At 34.6% G+C, this 16,431-nt stretch overlaps 1 protein-coding gene across 1 annotated transcript in view; it reads right to left on the bottom strand.

Annotated features, from left to right (window-relative positions):
- The window catches only part of STXBP5L (syntaxin binding protein 5L), a 355,378-nt gene that overhangs the window by 300,385 nt on the left and 38,562 nt on the right, over positions 1-16,431 (bottom strand). The window contains exon 3 of the mRNA XM_061167943.1: positions 4,021-4,118. Within this exon, the coding sequence (XP_061023926.1) occupies positions 4,021-4,118 (98 nt within the window). The remainder of the gene's footprint in view (positions 1-4,020; positions 4,119-16,431) is intronic.

Consider the following 16,431-nt stretch of genomic DNA (forward strand, 5'->3'; position numbering starts at 1 on the left):
ATTGTTAAAAATTCAAACATATGGAGGCTAAATAACACGCTTCTGAATAACCAACAAATCATAGAAGAAATCAAAAAAGAAATCAAAATATGTATAGAAATGAATGAAAATGAAAACACAACAACCCAAAACCTATGGGACACTGTAAAAGCAGTGCTAAGGGGAAGGTTCATAGCATTACAGGCTTACATCAAGAAACAAGAAAAAAGCCAAATAAATAACCTAACTCTACACCTAAAGCAATTAGACAAGGAAGAAATGAAGAAGCCCAGGGTTAGCAGAAGGAAAGAAATCTTAAAAATCAGAGCAGAAATAAATGCAAAAAAAACTAAAGAGACCATAGCAAAAATCAACAAAGCTAAAAGCTGGTTTTTTGAAAAAATAAACAAAATTGACAAACCATTAGCAATAATCATTAAGAAACAAAGAAAGAAGAACCAAATTAACAAAATTAGAAATGAAAATGGAGAGATCACAACAGACAACACTGAAATACATAGGATCATAAGAGACTACTACCAGCAGCTCTATGCCAATAAAATGGACAACTTGGATGAAATGGACAAATTCTTAGAAAAGTATAACTTTCCAAAACTGAACCAGGAAGAAATAGAAGATCTTAACAGACCCATCACAAGCAAGGAAATCGAAATGGTAATCAGAAATCTTCCAGCAAACAAAAGCCCAGGACCAGATGGCTTCACAGCTGAATTCTACCAAAAATTTAGAGAAGAGCTAACACCTATCTTACTCAAACTCTTCCAGAAAAGTGCAGATGAAGGTAAGCTTCCAAACTCATTCTATGAGGCCACCATCACTCTAATTCCAAAACCAGACAAAGATGCCACAAAAAAAGAAAACTACAGGCCAATATCACTGATGAACATAGATGCAAAAATCCTTAACAAAATTCTAGCAAACAGAATCCAACAACATATTAAAAAAATCATACACCATGACCAAGTGAGCTTTATCCCAGGAATGCAAGGATTCTTTAATATCCACAAATAAATCAATGTAATACACCACATTAACAAATTGAAAGATAAAAACCATATGATTCTCTCAATAGATGCAGAGAAAGCCTTTGACAAAATTCAACACTCATTTATGATCAAAACTCTCCACAAAGCAGAAATAGAAGGAACATACCTCAACATAATAAAAGCTATATATGACAAACCCACAGCAAGCATCACCCTCAATGGTGAAAAACTGAAAGCATTTCCCCTGAAATCAGGAACAAGACAAGGGTGCCCACTCTCACCACTACTATTCAACATAGTGTTGGAAGTTTGGGCCACAGCAATCAGAGCAGAAAAAGAAGTAAAAGGAATCCAGATAGGAAAAGGAGAAGTGAAACTCTCAGTGATTGCAGATGACATGATACTCTACATAGAAAACCCTCTAAAGACTCTTCCAGAAAATTACTAGAGCTAATCAACGAATATAGTAAAGTTGCAGGATATAAAATTAACACACAGAAATCCCTTGCATTCCTATATACTAACAATGAAAAAACAGAAAGAGAAATTAAGGAAACAATACCATTCACCATTGCAACAAAAAGAATAAAATACTTAGGAGTATATCTACCTAAAGAAACAAAAGACCTATACATAGAAAACTATAAAACACTGATGAAAGAAATCAAAGAGGACACAAACAGATGGACAAACATACCGTGTTCATGGATTGGAAGAATCAATATTGTCAAAATGACTCTACTACCCAAAGCAATCTATAGATTCAATGCAATCCCTATCAAGCTACCAATGGTATTTTTCACAGAACTAGAACAAATAATTTCACAATTTGTATGGAAATACAAGAAACCTCGAATAGCCAAAGTAATCTTGAGAAAGAAGAATGGAACTAGAGGAATCAACCTGCCTGACTTCAGGCTTTACTACAAAGCCACAGTCATCAAGACAGTATGGTACTGGCACAAAGACAGAAATATAGATCAATGGAACAGAATAGAAAGCGCAGAGATAAATCCATGAACCTATGGACACCTTATCTTTGACAAAGGAGGCAAGGATATACAATGGAAAAAAGACAACCTCTTTCACAAGTGGTGCTGGGAAAACTGGTCAACCACTTGTAAAAGAATGAAACTAGAACACTTTCTAACACCATACACAAAAATAAACTCAAAATGGATTAAAGATCTAAATGTAAGACCGGAAACTATAAAACTCCTAGAGGAGAACATAGGCAAAACCCTCTCTGACATAAATCACAGCAGGATCCTCTATGACCCACCTCCCAGAATATTGGAAATAAAAGCAAAAATAAACAAATGGGACCTAATGAAACTTAAAAGCTTTTGCACAACAAAGGAAACTATAAGTGAGGTGAAAAGACAGCCCTCAGATTGGGAGAAAATAATAGCAAATGAAGAAACAGACAAAGGATTAATCTCAAAAATATACAAGCAACTCCTGAAGCTCAATTCCAGAAAAATAAATGACCCAATCAAAAAATGGGCCAAAGAACTAAACAGACATTTCTCCAAAGAAGACACACAGTTGGCTAACAAACACATGAAAAGATGCTCAACATCACTCATTATTAGAGAAATGGAAATCAAAACCACAATGAGGTACCATTACACGCCAGTCAGGGTGGCTGCTATCCAAAAGTCTACAAGCAATAAATGCTGGAGAGGGTGTGGAGAAAAGGGAACCCTCTTACACTGTTGGTGGGAATGCAAACTAGTACAGCCACTATGGAAAACAGTGTGGAGATTTCTTAAAAAACTGGAAATAGAACTGCCATATGACCCAGCAATCCCACTTCTGGGCATACACACTGAGGAAACCAGATCTGAAAGAGACACGTGCACCCCAATGTTCATCGCAGCACTGTTTATAATAGCCAGGACATGGAAGCAACCTAGATGCCCATCAGCAGATGAATGGATAAGGAAGCTGTGGTACATATACACCATGGAATATTACTCAGCTGTTAAAAAGAATTCATTTGAACCAGTCCTAATGAGATGGATGAAGCTGGAGCCCATTATACAGAGTGAAGCAAGCCAGAAAGATAAAGAACATTACAGCATACTAACACATATATATGGAATTTAGAAAGATGGTAATGATAACCCTATATGCAAAACAGAAAAAGAGACACAGAAATACAGAACAGACTTTTGAACTCTGTGGGAGAAGGTGAGGGTGGGATATTTCAAAAGAACAGCATGTATATTATCTATGGTGAAACAGATCACCAGCCCAGGTGGGATGCATGAGACAAGTGCTTGGGCCTGGTGCACTGGGAAGACCCAGAGGAATCAGGTGGAGAGGGAGGTGGGAGGGGGGATCGGGATGGGGCATAGGTGTAACTCTATGGCTGATTCATATCAATGTATGACAAAACCCACTGAAATTTCGTGAAGTAATTAGCCTCCAAGAAAAAAAAATAATAATAATAATAAATAAATTTTAAAAAAAAACAAAAAACAAGACACACACACACAAAAAAGAAAAATAAATAAAACTGGGATGACACTAAAACAAAATCTTGGAGGATATTTACAACTCTACAGGCATATATTAGAAAAGAAGAAATTTCTCAAATCCATGACCTCAGTTTTCACCTTAGAACACCAGAAAAAAAGATAAAATGAAACCCAAGATTAATCAATAGAAAGGAAATAAAAAAGACTAAATCAGGAATCAATAAAGTAAAATATAGGAAAACAATACAGAAAAACAATGAAACCAAAGATCACTTCTTATGAAAATCAGTACAGTTAATAAACTTCTAGATAGACTAGCCAGGAAAAAAACTGAAAACACAAAATAACCAATATCAAGGATTTTAAAAGGGACATCAATACTTATCTCACAAACATTAAAAATATACCAATTAACTTGATGACGTGGGTTACTCATGTCTAAATAAACAATAAAATTTATTTGGTCATAAATATTTCACTTACCTGAACATTTAAGGAAATGTAATTGGTATTAATATAGTAAATAATGAACCAAAAATTAAGGATACATTCGTATAGCACCAGTTCTCGTCCCAATAGCCAAGATTTTCTGAACTGGATCAAAGGCTAATGTGGTGGGCTGATAAGGAAAACCATGCCGAACTGTCTGAAAGAGAAAATAAATACTGAAAACAGTCATCAGGGAAATAAAAACTGAAGTCACAACAAGATACCACTATCCAACCAGCAGAATGACTAAAATAATTATTTAATTTTATAAAAAAGACAACCAAGTGTTGTTGGCAGGAGTGTTAAATCACAAACACTTTGGAAAAACATGTTGCAGTTCTTTAAAAACTAAACACATACCTGTCCTATGACCTAGAAAATTAACTCCTATGTATGTAACCAAGAAAATGACAAGCATATGTCCACATATTAATTTGTATAAGTACACCCCTAACAGCTTTAACAACTTAGAAAAAACTCAGATAACAAGAGAATCAAACATCAAAACTGTGGTATATGCATACAATAGAATAACTCAACAATTAAATAATAAAAACTAATGACAGAAACAAAAACATGGGTGATTCTCAAGAACATTATGTTAAGTAAAGGAAGCAATACACAAAAGAGTATGTGTAGTAGAGTATGTGTATATGATTACAAATATCATATAAACAAGCAAAACTAACCTATGGTGAAAAAAATCAGAACTGGTTTTGACTTTGACCACTTGGTTTGACAAGTGGTTGACTTGAGGAGAACTGACTAGAAAGGGCATAAAAGGAACTTCACTAAGTGAAGGTAATATTCTATATTCTGATAAGGTTTGAATTACACATGTGTATACTTTAGTCAAAACTCATAAAATGGCATAATAATATTTGTGCTTTAACATATAAATAATATGAGTGTTCCAGTATAATTCTTTCAACTCCACTGTATGTTTGAAAGGTTTCCTAATATCACAATAGGAAAGAAAGAAAAGAAAAATATAAAGAGCTCACAATATCACAAAAGAGATATGACTAACATGTAAAAAAGGAATATGCAATATTAGATGAATTAATTTCAAAATGAAATATGCTAGAACCTTTAAAAAATAGAGGACCCACATAGCTCAGGAAAAAAGAGATTCTATGTCTTGTTCAGTCAAATATTTAGTGCTCCAAAAACTACTTTTAATGGAAATATTTTTATAATATATTGCTTTTGTAAATATTCAAAGATGAAAAGATTAAACATAGCATGTAGTTTATCTAAAATTCATTTCCCAGATAAAACAAGTAGAGTTTATTGCATAAATTCCTCATTTTCCTTTAAAGCGTATAAGAACATATATGCAAAAGCATATTAACTAATATATAACCAAATCTGTATTTTTCTTACTTAATAGCACATTATGGAAATATTTCCACAAAAAAACACGTTTAGATGTACTTCAACCTATTTAAAGATTGTAGAGCTCATTATAGTATGAATATACCACAGTGTCTTTAACCAACGAACTATTGTTCTATAATCTCCAAAGAATTCTCAACTAAATTGGCAAAAAATATACTTAGCAACAAAATCCACTTTCTATTCATAATCCTTAACTGAGGTGTTTCCCTCTTCATTCTCAATTGTCCTTGTTTTGACTTATAAACAAAATTGTCAAGAGGAAGAGACTCATAATTCTAATGCAGATCAATGTGGATAACAATAATCAGAATATAGTTTCTCTCAAAAAAAAAAACACAAGAGGTGGGAACACTTCCCAACTCATTTTATGGCCAATATTACCCTGATTCTGGAAACTAAGTCATCACAAGAAAAGAAAACTAAAGACCACTAATTATTAATTAATATGGGTATAAAAATCCCCCCCCCAAAATATTAGCAAGCCACTCATCAGCAGAAAAGTGGAAGATTTACTGAGCATGGCCCTGCCCACCAGAGCAAGACCCACTTTTCCTGATAGCCAGTCTCTCCCATCAGAAAGCTTACACAAGCTTCTTATCCTCATCCATCAGAGGGCAGACAGAATGAAAACCACAGTCACAAAAAACTAAGAAAAATGATGACAAGGATCAGTCTTGCATAACTTAATGAAGCTATGAGCCATGCCATGTAGGGTCACCCAAGATAGATGGGTCATGGTGGAGAGTTCTGACAAAATGTGGTCCACTAGAGAAGGAAATGGAAAAAAACTTCAGCATTCTTGCCATGAGAACCCCATGAACAGTATGAAAAGGCAAAAAGATCTGACACTGAAAGATGAAGCCCCCAGGTCAGTAGGTGTCCAATATGCTACTAGAAAACAGCAGAGAAATAGTTCCAGAAGGAATGAAGAGGCTGAGCCAAAACAAAAACACCATCCAGTTGTGGGTGTGTCTGGTGGTGAAAGTAAACTCCAATGCTGTGAAAAACAATACTGTATAGGAATCTGGAATGTTAGATCCATGAATCAAGATAAATTGGAAGTGGTCAAACAGGAGATCCCAAGAGTGAATATCAACATTTTAGGAATTACTGAACTAAAATGGATGGGTATGGGTGAATTCGATTCAGATGACCATTATATCTACTACTGTGAGCAAGGATCCCTTAGAAGAAATGGAGTAGCCCCCACAGTCAACAAGAGTCCAAAACTCAGTACTTGAGTGCAATCTCAAAAATGACAAAATGACCTGGGTTCATTTTCAAAGCAAACCATTCATCATCACAGTAATCCAAGTCTATGCCCCCAAACACTAGTGCCTGAAAACAAGAAGTAGAATGGTTCTATGAAGACCTACAAGACCTTCTAGAACAAACCCCCACAAAAGATGTCCTTTTCATTATAGGGGACTGGATGCAAAAGTAGAAGTCAAGAGATACCTGGAGTAACAGGCAAGTTTGGCCTTGGAGTACAAAATGAAGCAGGGCAAAGGCTAACAGAATTTTGCCAAGAGAACATGCTGGTCAAAGCAAACACCTTTCAACAGCACAAGAGACGACACTACACATGGATTTCACCAGACGGTCAACACCAAAATCAGACTAATTATATTTTTGCAGGCAAAGATGGAGAAGCTCTATACAGTCAGCAAAAACATGACCAGGAGCTGACTGTGGCTCAGATTATGAGCTCCTTATTGCCAAATTCATACTTAAATTGAAGAAAGTAGGGAAAACCACTAGATCATCCAGGTATGACTTAAATCAAATCCCTTATGATTATACATTGGAAGTAACAAATAGATTCAAGAGATTAGATCTAATAGACTGAGTGCCTTAGGATGCATGAGACAAGTGCTTGGGCCTGGTGCACTGGGAAGACCCAGAGGGATCGGGTGGAGAGGGAGGTGGGAGGGGGGATCAGGATGGGGAATATGTGTAACTCTATGGCTGATTCATATCAATATATGACAAAACCCACTGAAATGTTGTGAAGTAATTAGCCTCCAACTAATAAAAAAAAATAAAAATTAAAAAAAGAAAAACAAACAAACAAACTACGGACAGAGGTTCATAACATTGTACAGGACGCAGTGACCAAAACCAAACTCCAGAAAAAGAAATGCAACAAGGCAAAATGGCTGTCTGAGGAAGCCCTACAAATAGCTGAGAAAACAAGAGAAATGAAAGGCAAAGGAGAAAAGGATATATATACACATCTGAATGCAGAGTTCCAAAGAATAGCAAGAGAGATCAGAAAGCCTTCTTAAGTGAATAATGGAAAGAGATAGAAGAAAACATTAGCATGGGAAAGGCTAGAGATCTCTTCAAGAAAATGAGAGATACCAAGTGAACATTCCATGTGAAGACGGATAAATAAAGGACAGAAATGATATGAACCTAACAGAAGCAGAAGATATTGAAAAGGGGTGGCAAGAAAACACAGAACTGTACAAAAAAGGTCTTAATGACCCAGATAACAACAATGGTGTGATCACTCACCTAGACCCAGACATCCTGGAGTGTGAAGTCAAGTGGACCTTATGAAGCATTACTAAGAACAAAGCTAGTGAAAGTGATGGAATTCCAGCTGAGCTCTTTCAAATCCCAAAAAAGGATGTTGCTAAAGTGCTGCACTCAATACACCAGCAAATTTGGAAAACTCATCAGTGGCCACAAGACTAGAACAGGTCAGTTTTCATTCCAATCCCAAAGAAGGGCAATGCCAAAGAATGTTCAAACTACCACACAGTTGCACTCATTTTTTTTTTTTTGTATTTTATTTTATTTTATTTTTATTTTTATTATTTTTTTTTCCAGTGGGTTTTGTCATACATTGATATGAATCAGCCATGGATTTACATGTATTCCCAATCCCGATCCCCCCTCCCACCTAACGATAACCCTATATGCAGAACAGAAAAAGAGACACAGAAATACAGAACAGACTTTTGAACTTTGTGGGAGAATGTGAGGGTGGGATATTTCAAAAGTTGCACTCATTTTACATGCTATCAAGATAATGCTTAAAATCCTTCAAGCTAGGCTTCAAAAGTAAGTGAACTGAGAACTTCCATATGTACAAGGTGGATTTAGAAATGGCCAAGGAATCAGAGATCAAATTGCCAACATCCGTTGGATCACTGAAAAAGCAAGGAAATTACAGAAAATCATCTATTTCTGCTTCATTGACTACACTAAAGCATTTGACTGTGTGAATCACAACAAACCATGGAAAATTCTTCAAGAGATGGGAACACCAGACCACCTTATCCTGCCTCCTGAGAAACCTGTATGCAGGTAAAGAAGCAAGTTAGAACTGGACATGGAACAACAGACTGGTTCCAAATTGGGAAAGGAGTATGTCAAGGCTGTATACTGTCACCCTGCTTATTTAATTTATATCAGAGTACATCATGTGAAACGCCCAGCTAGATGTCACACATCAATTAGATTGATGGGAGAAATAGCAATAACTTCAGATATGCAGATGACACCACCCTAATGGCAGAAAGGGAATAAGAACTAAAGAGCCTCTTGATAAAGCTGAAAGAGCAGAATGAAAAAGCTGGCTAAAAACTCAACATTCAGAAAATGAAGATTGTTTTCTATTTCACGGCAAATAGATAGGGAAAAGGTCGAAACAGTGACAGACTTTATTTTCTTGGGGTCCAAAATCACTGTGGACAGTGACTGCAGCCACAAAATTAAAAGACACTTGCTCCTTGGAAAAAAGGCCATGACAAACCTAGAGAGCATATTGAAAAAAACAGAAACATCACTTTGCTAACAAAGGTCCATATATTCAAAACTATGGTTTTTCCAGTAGTTGTGTATGGATGTGAGAGTTGGACCATAAAGAAGGCTGAATGCCAAAGAATTGATGCTTTCAAACTGTGGTGCTGGAGAAGATTCTTGAGAGTCCCTTGGACTGCAAGAAGACCAAACCAGTCAATCCTAAAGGAAATCAACCCTGAATATTCATTGGAAGCACTGATGCTGAAGCTCCAATATTTTGGCTACCTAATGTGAAGAGCCAACTCATTGGAAAAGACCTGAATGCTGGGAAAGATTGAAGGCAGGAAGAGAAGAGGCTGACAGAGATTGAGATGGTTGGATGGTATCATCAACTCAATGAACATGAGTTTGAGCAGACTCTAGGAGTTGGTGAAGAACAGGGAAGCCTGGCATGCTGCAGTCCACAGATTTGCAACGAGTTGGACACAACGTAGCAACTGAACAACAACAACAAAACCAATTCCAGCAACATATGAAAAGGAATACAATATGACTTCATAGATTTTATCCCAGGAATGCACAGCTGGTTTAACATCAAAAAATATTTAGTGTAACATACTATCTCAATATACTATCTCAACAGATGTGAGAGCTGGACAATAAAAAAGGCTGAAAACCGAAGAATTGATGCTTTTGAACAGTGATATTGGAGAAGACTCTTGAGAGTCCCTTGGACTGCAAGGAGATCAAACCAGTCCATCCTAAACGAAATTAACCCTGAATATTCACTGGAAGGATTGAAGCTGAAGCTCCCATACTTTGGCCACCTGTTGCGAAGAGCCAACTCATTGGAAAAGACCCTGAAGCTAGGAAAGTTTGAAGGCAGGAGGAGAAGGGATCAGCAGAGCATGAGATGGTTGGATGGCATCACTGGACATGAGTTTGAGAAAACTCTGGAAGGTGGTGAAGGACAGGGATGCTGCAGTCCATGAGGTCGCAAAGAGTCAGACACAACTGCATAACTGAACTGTCTCAATAGAACATAGTACAAAAATCACATGGTCACCTCAATAGATGGAGAAAAATTATTTCAAAAAATCCAATACCCACTCATATTAAAAAACATTCAACAAAAGAACTGTAGAGAACTTTTTCAATCTGATAAATGGTACGTACAATAAACCCTCATCTAACATCATACTAATCAGTGAAAGAATGAATGGTTTCCCTCTAAGGTCAGGAATGGAACAAGTGTGTCCGCTCTTGCCACTTCTACATCCTTTCCAGAACAATTAGGTGAGGGGGGCGGGGGGAAGACATCCAGACTTTTTGAAAAATAACTAAAACTATGTGCTAATGACATGACCTTGTGCATATAAACCTAAGAAATAACTGAAAAAATTATTAGAACTAAAAAGAAATTAGGCAAGATTGCAAAATTAATGTACAAATTATATTTCTATATATACTAGTGATACCCTATCCAAAAACAAACTTAAGAGAACAATTTCATCTACAATAGCAACTAAAAGAATAAAATACTCAGTAATGAAATGAACAAAAGAAGGATAAAGCTTACATGCTAAAAACTATAAAATACTGCTGAAAAAAATTAAAGAAGACCTAAATAAAGAAAACGGAGAAGGCAATGGCACCCCACTCCAGTACTCTTGCCTGGAGAATCCCATGAATGGAGGAGCCTGGTAGGCTGCAGACCATGCGGTCGTGAAGAGTTGGACACGGCTGAGTGACTTCACTTTCACTTTTCATTTTTATGCATTGGAGAAGGAAATGGCAACCCACTCCAGTGTTCTTGCCTGGAGCCTGCTGGGCTGCTCTATCTGGGGTCGCACAGAGTCAGACACGACTGAAGCAATTTAGCAGCAGCAGCAAATAAAGGAAAAGCTTCTCATATACATGTATTAAAATACTTAAGATTGTTCAGGTGACAATACTCCCCAGACTGATCTTCAAATTCAATGCAACCCCTAAAAAATCTGGTTGTTTTTTTTTTTTTTTTCAAAAATTTGACAAGTTGACCCTAAGATTCATATGAGTACTCAAGAGACCCAGAATCAAAATGATCTTGAAAAAGATGAACAAAGCTGGTACACTCATATTTTCCATTTTTAAAACTTATGTGAATCTACAATAATCAAGACAATGAGTTACTGGCATAAGGATAAACACTTAGATAAGTGGAACAGCATTTAGATCCCAGAAATAAATGTTCACATTTTCAGTTAATTGATTACTGACAAGGGTGCTAAGACAATTCAATGAGAAATGAAGGGTCTTTCAACAAATGTCACTGCAACAACTGGATATCTACATGCGAAATAATTAAGTTGGACTCATATACAAATAACTCAAAATGGATCATAGACCTAAATGTAAGAGGCAAAACTATACAAATTTTAGAAGAAAGCACATGTTTTTAAATCGTGGTGATTTAGGATTAGGCAATGGTTTCTTAGATATGACACCAAAAGCAATAAAATTAAAAACATAAATTGACCCCTGTGAGAATTAAAAACTTTTGTGCTATAGAGGAAACTATCAAGAAAGTAAAAAAATAAAAAACCCACATAAAGGGAGAAAGTATTTGTAAATCATGTCTAATAAGGAATTTATATCCAGAAAAAAATAAAGAACTCTTACAACTCAGTAATAAAAGACAGCTCATTTTTTCCCAAAATGTGAAGCAGAGTTACCCTATAATCCAGGGATTTCCCTCCTGGGTATATAACCAAGAAAAATAAAGATAAATCCCAAATATACTCCCATTTTATAAGATATTTGGAAGTGTATAGAATAGAAATGTGATTTTTAACATTAAAATCTTAAATCTGTATATTCTTTCTTCTTTTTTCATTTTAGCTTTATTTTTATCAAACTCAATCATGCACATAATTTTAAAATGTCAGATAATTCTATAGGACAGATCATAAAAATTAGAAATAATCTATCCCTTTCCTTTGCCCATTTCCTGCTTTCTAGAGGCAACCACTTTTTAATGTTTTTGCGATTTATTTTGGCATTTACCTAATGTATCTGAAAATGACATTTTAATATAGCTATTAACTGACTTCTCAAAAAAATTCTTTCTTCTCTCCCACCTCTTCATTACACATACAAGCACCCTTGCCACATCTCCATCTTCTCAACAAATCATAGCAGTCAGTGTTAACACTCTATTAATACTGCTCTCTTATTTTACCTCACAGATGCTTTATCCCCTGATGTTACATTTTTTAATTTGCATTTTCTAAGTTTTTATGTGCTTGTCATTAATTCAATCCTAAACTCTGCCCCAGCTGCCCAAATTATCTTTCAATGTGTTAAACACATTGGGTATATGGATTCAGAGAGAGAAAGGAGAGAGAGACAGAGAGCCAAAGAAAGAAAGGGAGGAATTATTTATATAATGTTCAAACAATCCCTAATGACTTAAAAGCAAATCATTGCTGCCTATCTCTAGGAATAGAAAGAGAGATGGACTACTACAAAGGTCACAAGTGATAAAAAAAAATCTGTCATAGTGATTCCACAGGAAACACATCACATACTACAGTATACATGATTTTAGATTGTTTTAAGCATTATAAAGTAAGTACTTAATACAGGAACAAATACCAATAAGATACTAGTAAATCCAATCCAGGAATGTTTACTAAATAAATGACGATAAACCATGACTAAATAACGTGTATTCCAGAAATTTAAGTACCTCATATTTCATTTGTTACTAACATATTTCACTTTTTTCTTTCCCTGAACTTTAAGTTTTCCAGGCCCCAACCCTGACACTGAGGGCACTTCTGCTTACAAAATAAGACTTGACAAGATATAGATACAGAAAAGCAAATAATATTCTCCATGATATAAATGTATTTGCAACTACCATTTCTAAAAAGAAGTCTGTACCTTACAGATTGATGCTACTTTCTGTGAATGCAATGTTTAGTTTCTAAACGTATATAATTCTGATTGGTTGTTTCATTTAATAATGTGTTCCCATGATAGTAATATTCAAATTGAAATAGCATTTTCAGAAAAATATAAATACTTGTGAGTTTTCTTTATAAACCCAGAGGAGATCACTAGTATTTTTTCTTTCATAAGCATGGAAGAGGAAAAAAAAAATTAAGTATATCTTTGTTGGATTTAGATGGAGTTTGGCTGCCTAAACTCACAAATTGACAAAGCTCAATATCAGGATATGTATTGATGTTCATTAAAACAAGTTTTATCAAAAGATAAAACTTCACTGTTATATCAACAGGTTCTGGAAAGACATTTGATAAAATTCATCAGTCAATCCAAGTAAACATCTTATGTAAAATGGGATTAGAGGAAAACTATAGATAATAAATATTAACAATAACAAAAATCACAACAAATATAACACTGAACAGTAGAAAGGTAGAGCCATTCCCATTAAAGTCAGGAAGAAGAAACACATGTTCATTTTTTCTATTATTATTCTGATTTGTTTTATAGATTCAAGCTAATTTAATAAAACAAGAAATGAAATAATAAACATATAAATATAGAAAAGTAAAAAAACAAACTACTAAAACTGTCTTAGAAGAAAAAGAATCTGGTAAGTTGTTTAGATGCAGACAAAAATCAGCAACTTCTCCCTCCACTAAAAAATAACCAATTACCAATAAGTAGCACTGAATATTTTCTAATACATAAATTGGTTAGGAAGACAAAAGATTTTTCACTAGACTGGAAATTAGTGACTAATAATAGAATTATATTCATATCTACCAATATTTATTTAATACTATAGAGGTTACAACACAACTGCTAGAACACTATGAGAAATGCAGAACTGATATAATTAGTTTCTTCTGTAGCTACGACAACAAAATCCCACCAGGATTTAGTATTCAAGAAGAAATTATTTGTTTATACTCTTCAAAAACTTTTTCATTATTGCTCTGTGATTTAAGGTGCTAAAAGTATCTCTTTTCAAAGTATCTACAAAAAAAACATTTTTTGTAGGAAAACATACTTGTACATAGGAAAATCTAGAAAATTTATTTATATATCATAATAAATGTGGTCTTAATAATTAGTATTTTTCAGAAATAAAACATTTACCTACTTATCTCTCAAATTCCAAGCCAAGGTCTCACTTTACAAAAAAATATTTGCTAAAATTCCAAGCCAACACCACAGTTTAGCACTTATTCAAAATTTCTGGAGAACAATTATTGCCCTTTGGTCTTCCCAAGTAAGTTCTAAACTCCTTTGTGAGCAGGAACATGCCTTTAATGTTTCCCCTTCATGAAGCTTGGTGGTTTAGTCTCTAAGTCGTGTCTGACTCTTTGTGACCCCATGGACTGTAGCCTGCCATGCTCCTCTGTCCATGGGATCTTCCAGGCAAGAATACTGGAATGGGTTGCCATTTCCTTCTCCAGGGGATCTTTCCCACCCAGGAATCGAACCTGGGTCTCCTGCACTGCAGGCAGATTTTTACCAATTGAGAATCTTTACCAGGGAAGCCCCTCATGAAGATTAGTGCTATGATTAAATAGTTAGGCTTTTTGAAGTTTATCAGTATGATTTGTACATATAAGCAATATGATTTATCCAATAAGCAGTAGTTCCTTCAAAAACTATTCTCTTACAGTTTTAAGATGAATGGTTGAAGCCAAATATTTTGTAAGTATTGAAATAAAATCTTTATCTAAAATAATTTTATATCAATATATAATTATCTCTGTATCTGGAGTTGTTGTCATAACTTTCCACAGCAATGAAAGCACATTTGAGATGTTACTTTAAAAGTTCAATAGTTGTCACTCTCACCCTTTGCCCTCTGGGCACTTTTGTGAATTTTTGTAACCATATGCAATTACATCATGCTGAAGTGTTCAAAGAACACAAGCACTAACACTTGGATAATGTATTTAACATATACAGTTATTTAATTAGGAATATGTTACAAATACTAATGTACCATTAAATCTAAAGTAAAAGTAGGTTATTCTTTACTACCCAATTGTGTTTCTTCCTACCATATTACAAACCACTTGAGGTTAGAGATTCTGTTGTTTCAACCCTGAGAGCTTTATAAGCATTCAAAACTACTAATTTTTACTACAATAGTTTAACACATACTGAGTAACTTTGACTCTGTATTTTATACTGTTAATTTTACCAAAAATCTAAGACTCATAATTGAGACAATGCATGTAAACGTGATTTCTAAATTGTAAATATGTATGTAAATATATGTTTCTAGTATTTAAACTTAATAGAAAGATATTCTTTCAAAACATGAGTGAATCAAGATCAAAATTAAATGAATTTACCTTCTCTGATATCTCATCTCTCTTGTTATCATGTTCTCTCGTAATTTCATTAAGGTATGCTAAAACAGACTTTAAAAAACACATCAAATAATATATGAACAGGCCTAATTCTCACTACAGGGAAGTATATAACACATACAAATATGTACTGACATAAGCAAGATGAATACAAACATACTGATGGCATTAAGTAACCATGGGTAAACCCAAGGTATCAAATTCTATCATCCTTACTATTCAATACAGAACACAACTGACAGAAGAGTCTTTAATATAACCAGATTGTTCCCTCCAAAGTACTTCCACTGTTTGTGGCTTTTTCCTTCTATTCATAGCACCTCTTAGGTAATTTTACCATCTGGCTTATATATATTTTCTCTCTACCCTGAGACCTATTAACACCCTTACGTCTTTAACATCATTGCTTCAATATAGCTTGACTACAGCATTCTTTCCTCCCTTTCAATTCAACTTAGCATCACAATTAGTATCATCAGCCTCAAATGAACACAGTTCCATCAACATACACTTCCAGAACTCTTTCAAGAACCCAAATTTGGCATTCTCTATATTCACTCAATATAGAATCTATATTCATTCAGTATCTTTCCTGTTATCACCTCCATTCCATCTTTCTTACTATCTGAGTATTTCCACTTTAACTCTCCTATTTATTTGAAACCTTTATCTTTCTGGCTACACTAGTCTCTGTCCTCATATTATTTAACATTTCAACTTAATTCTGAATCATGCTTAAAAGAAATATAAACATCTTTTATTGAATCTATTTTTTATGTCTATATAATTATCAAATAAACTTCTCTGAACTTAAAGATCTAGTCTCACTGATAAATAACAAAAATGGAAATCAGCAGTCATAGAAAATAATTTGGTCTAGGAGTACAATAAAAACCACTTTTAAAAGAAAATAACAATCTTGTGAGCCAAAATCACAGATAGGATGAAGTGTAAGAATACTAC

This window comes from Dama dama, chromosome 19 (genome assembly GCF_033118175.1).
Source record: "Dama dama isolate Ldn47 chromosome 19, ASM3311817v1, whole genome shotgun sequence".
Taxonomy (NCBI): domain Eukaryota; kingdom Metazoa; phylum Chordata; class Mammalia; order Artiodactyla; family Cervidae; genus Dama; species Dama dama.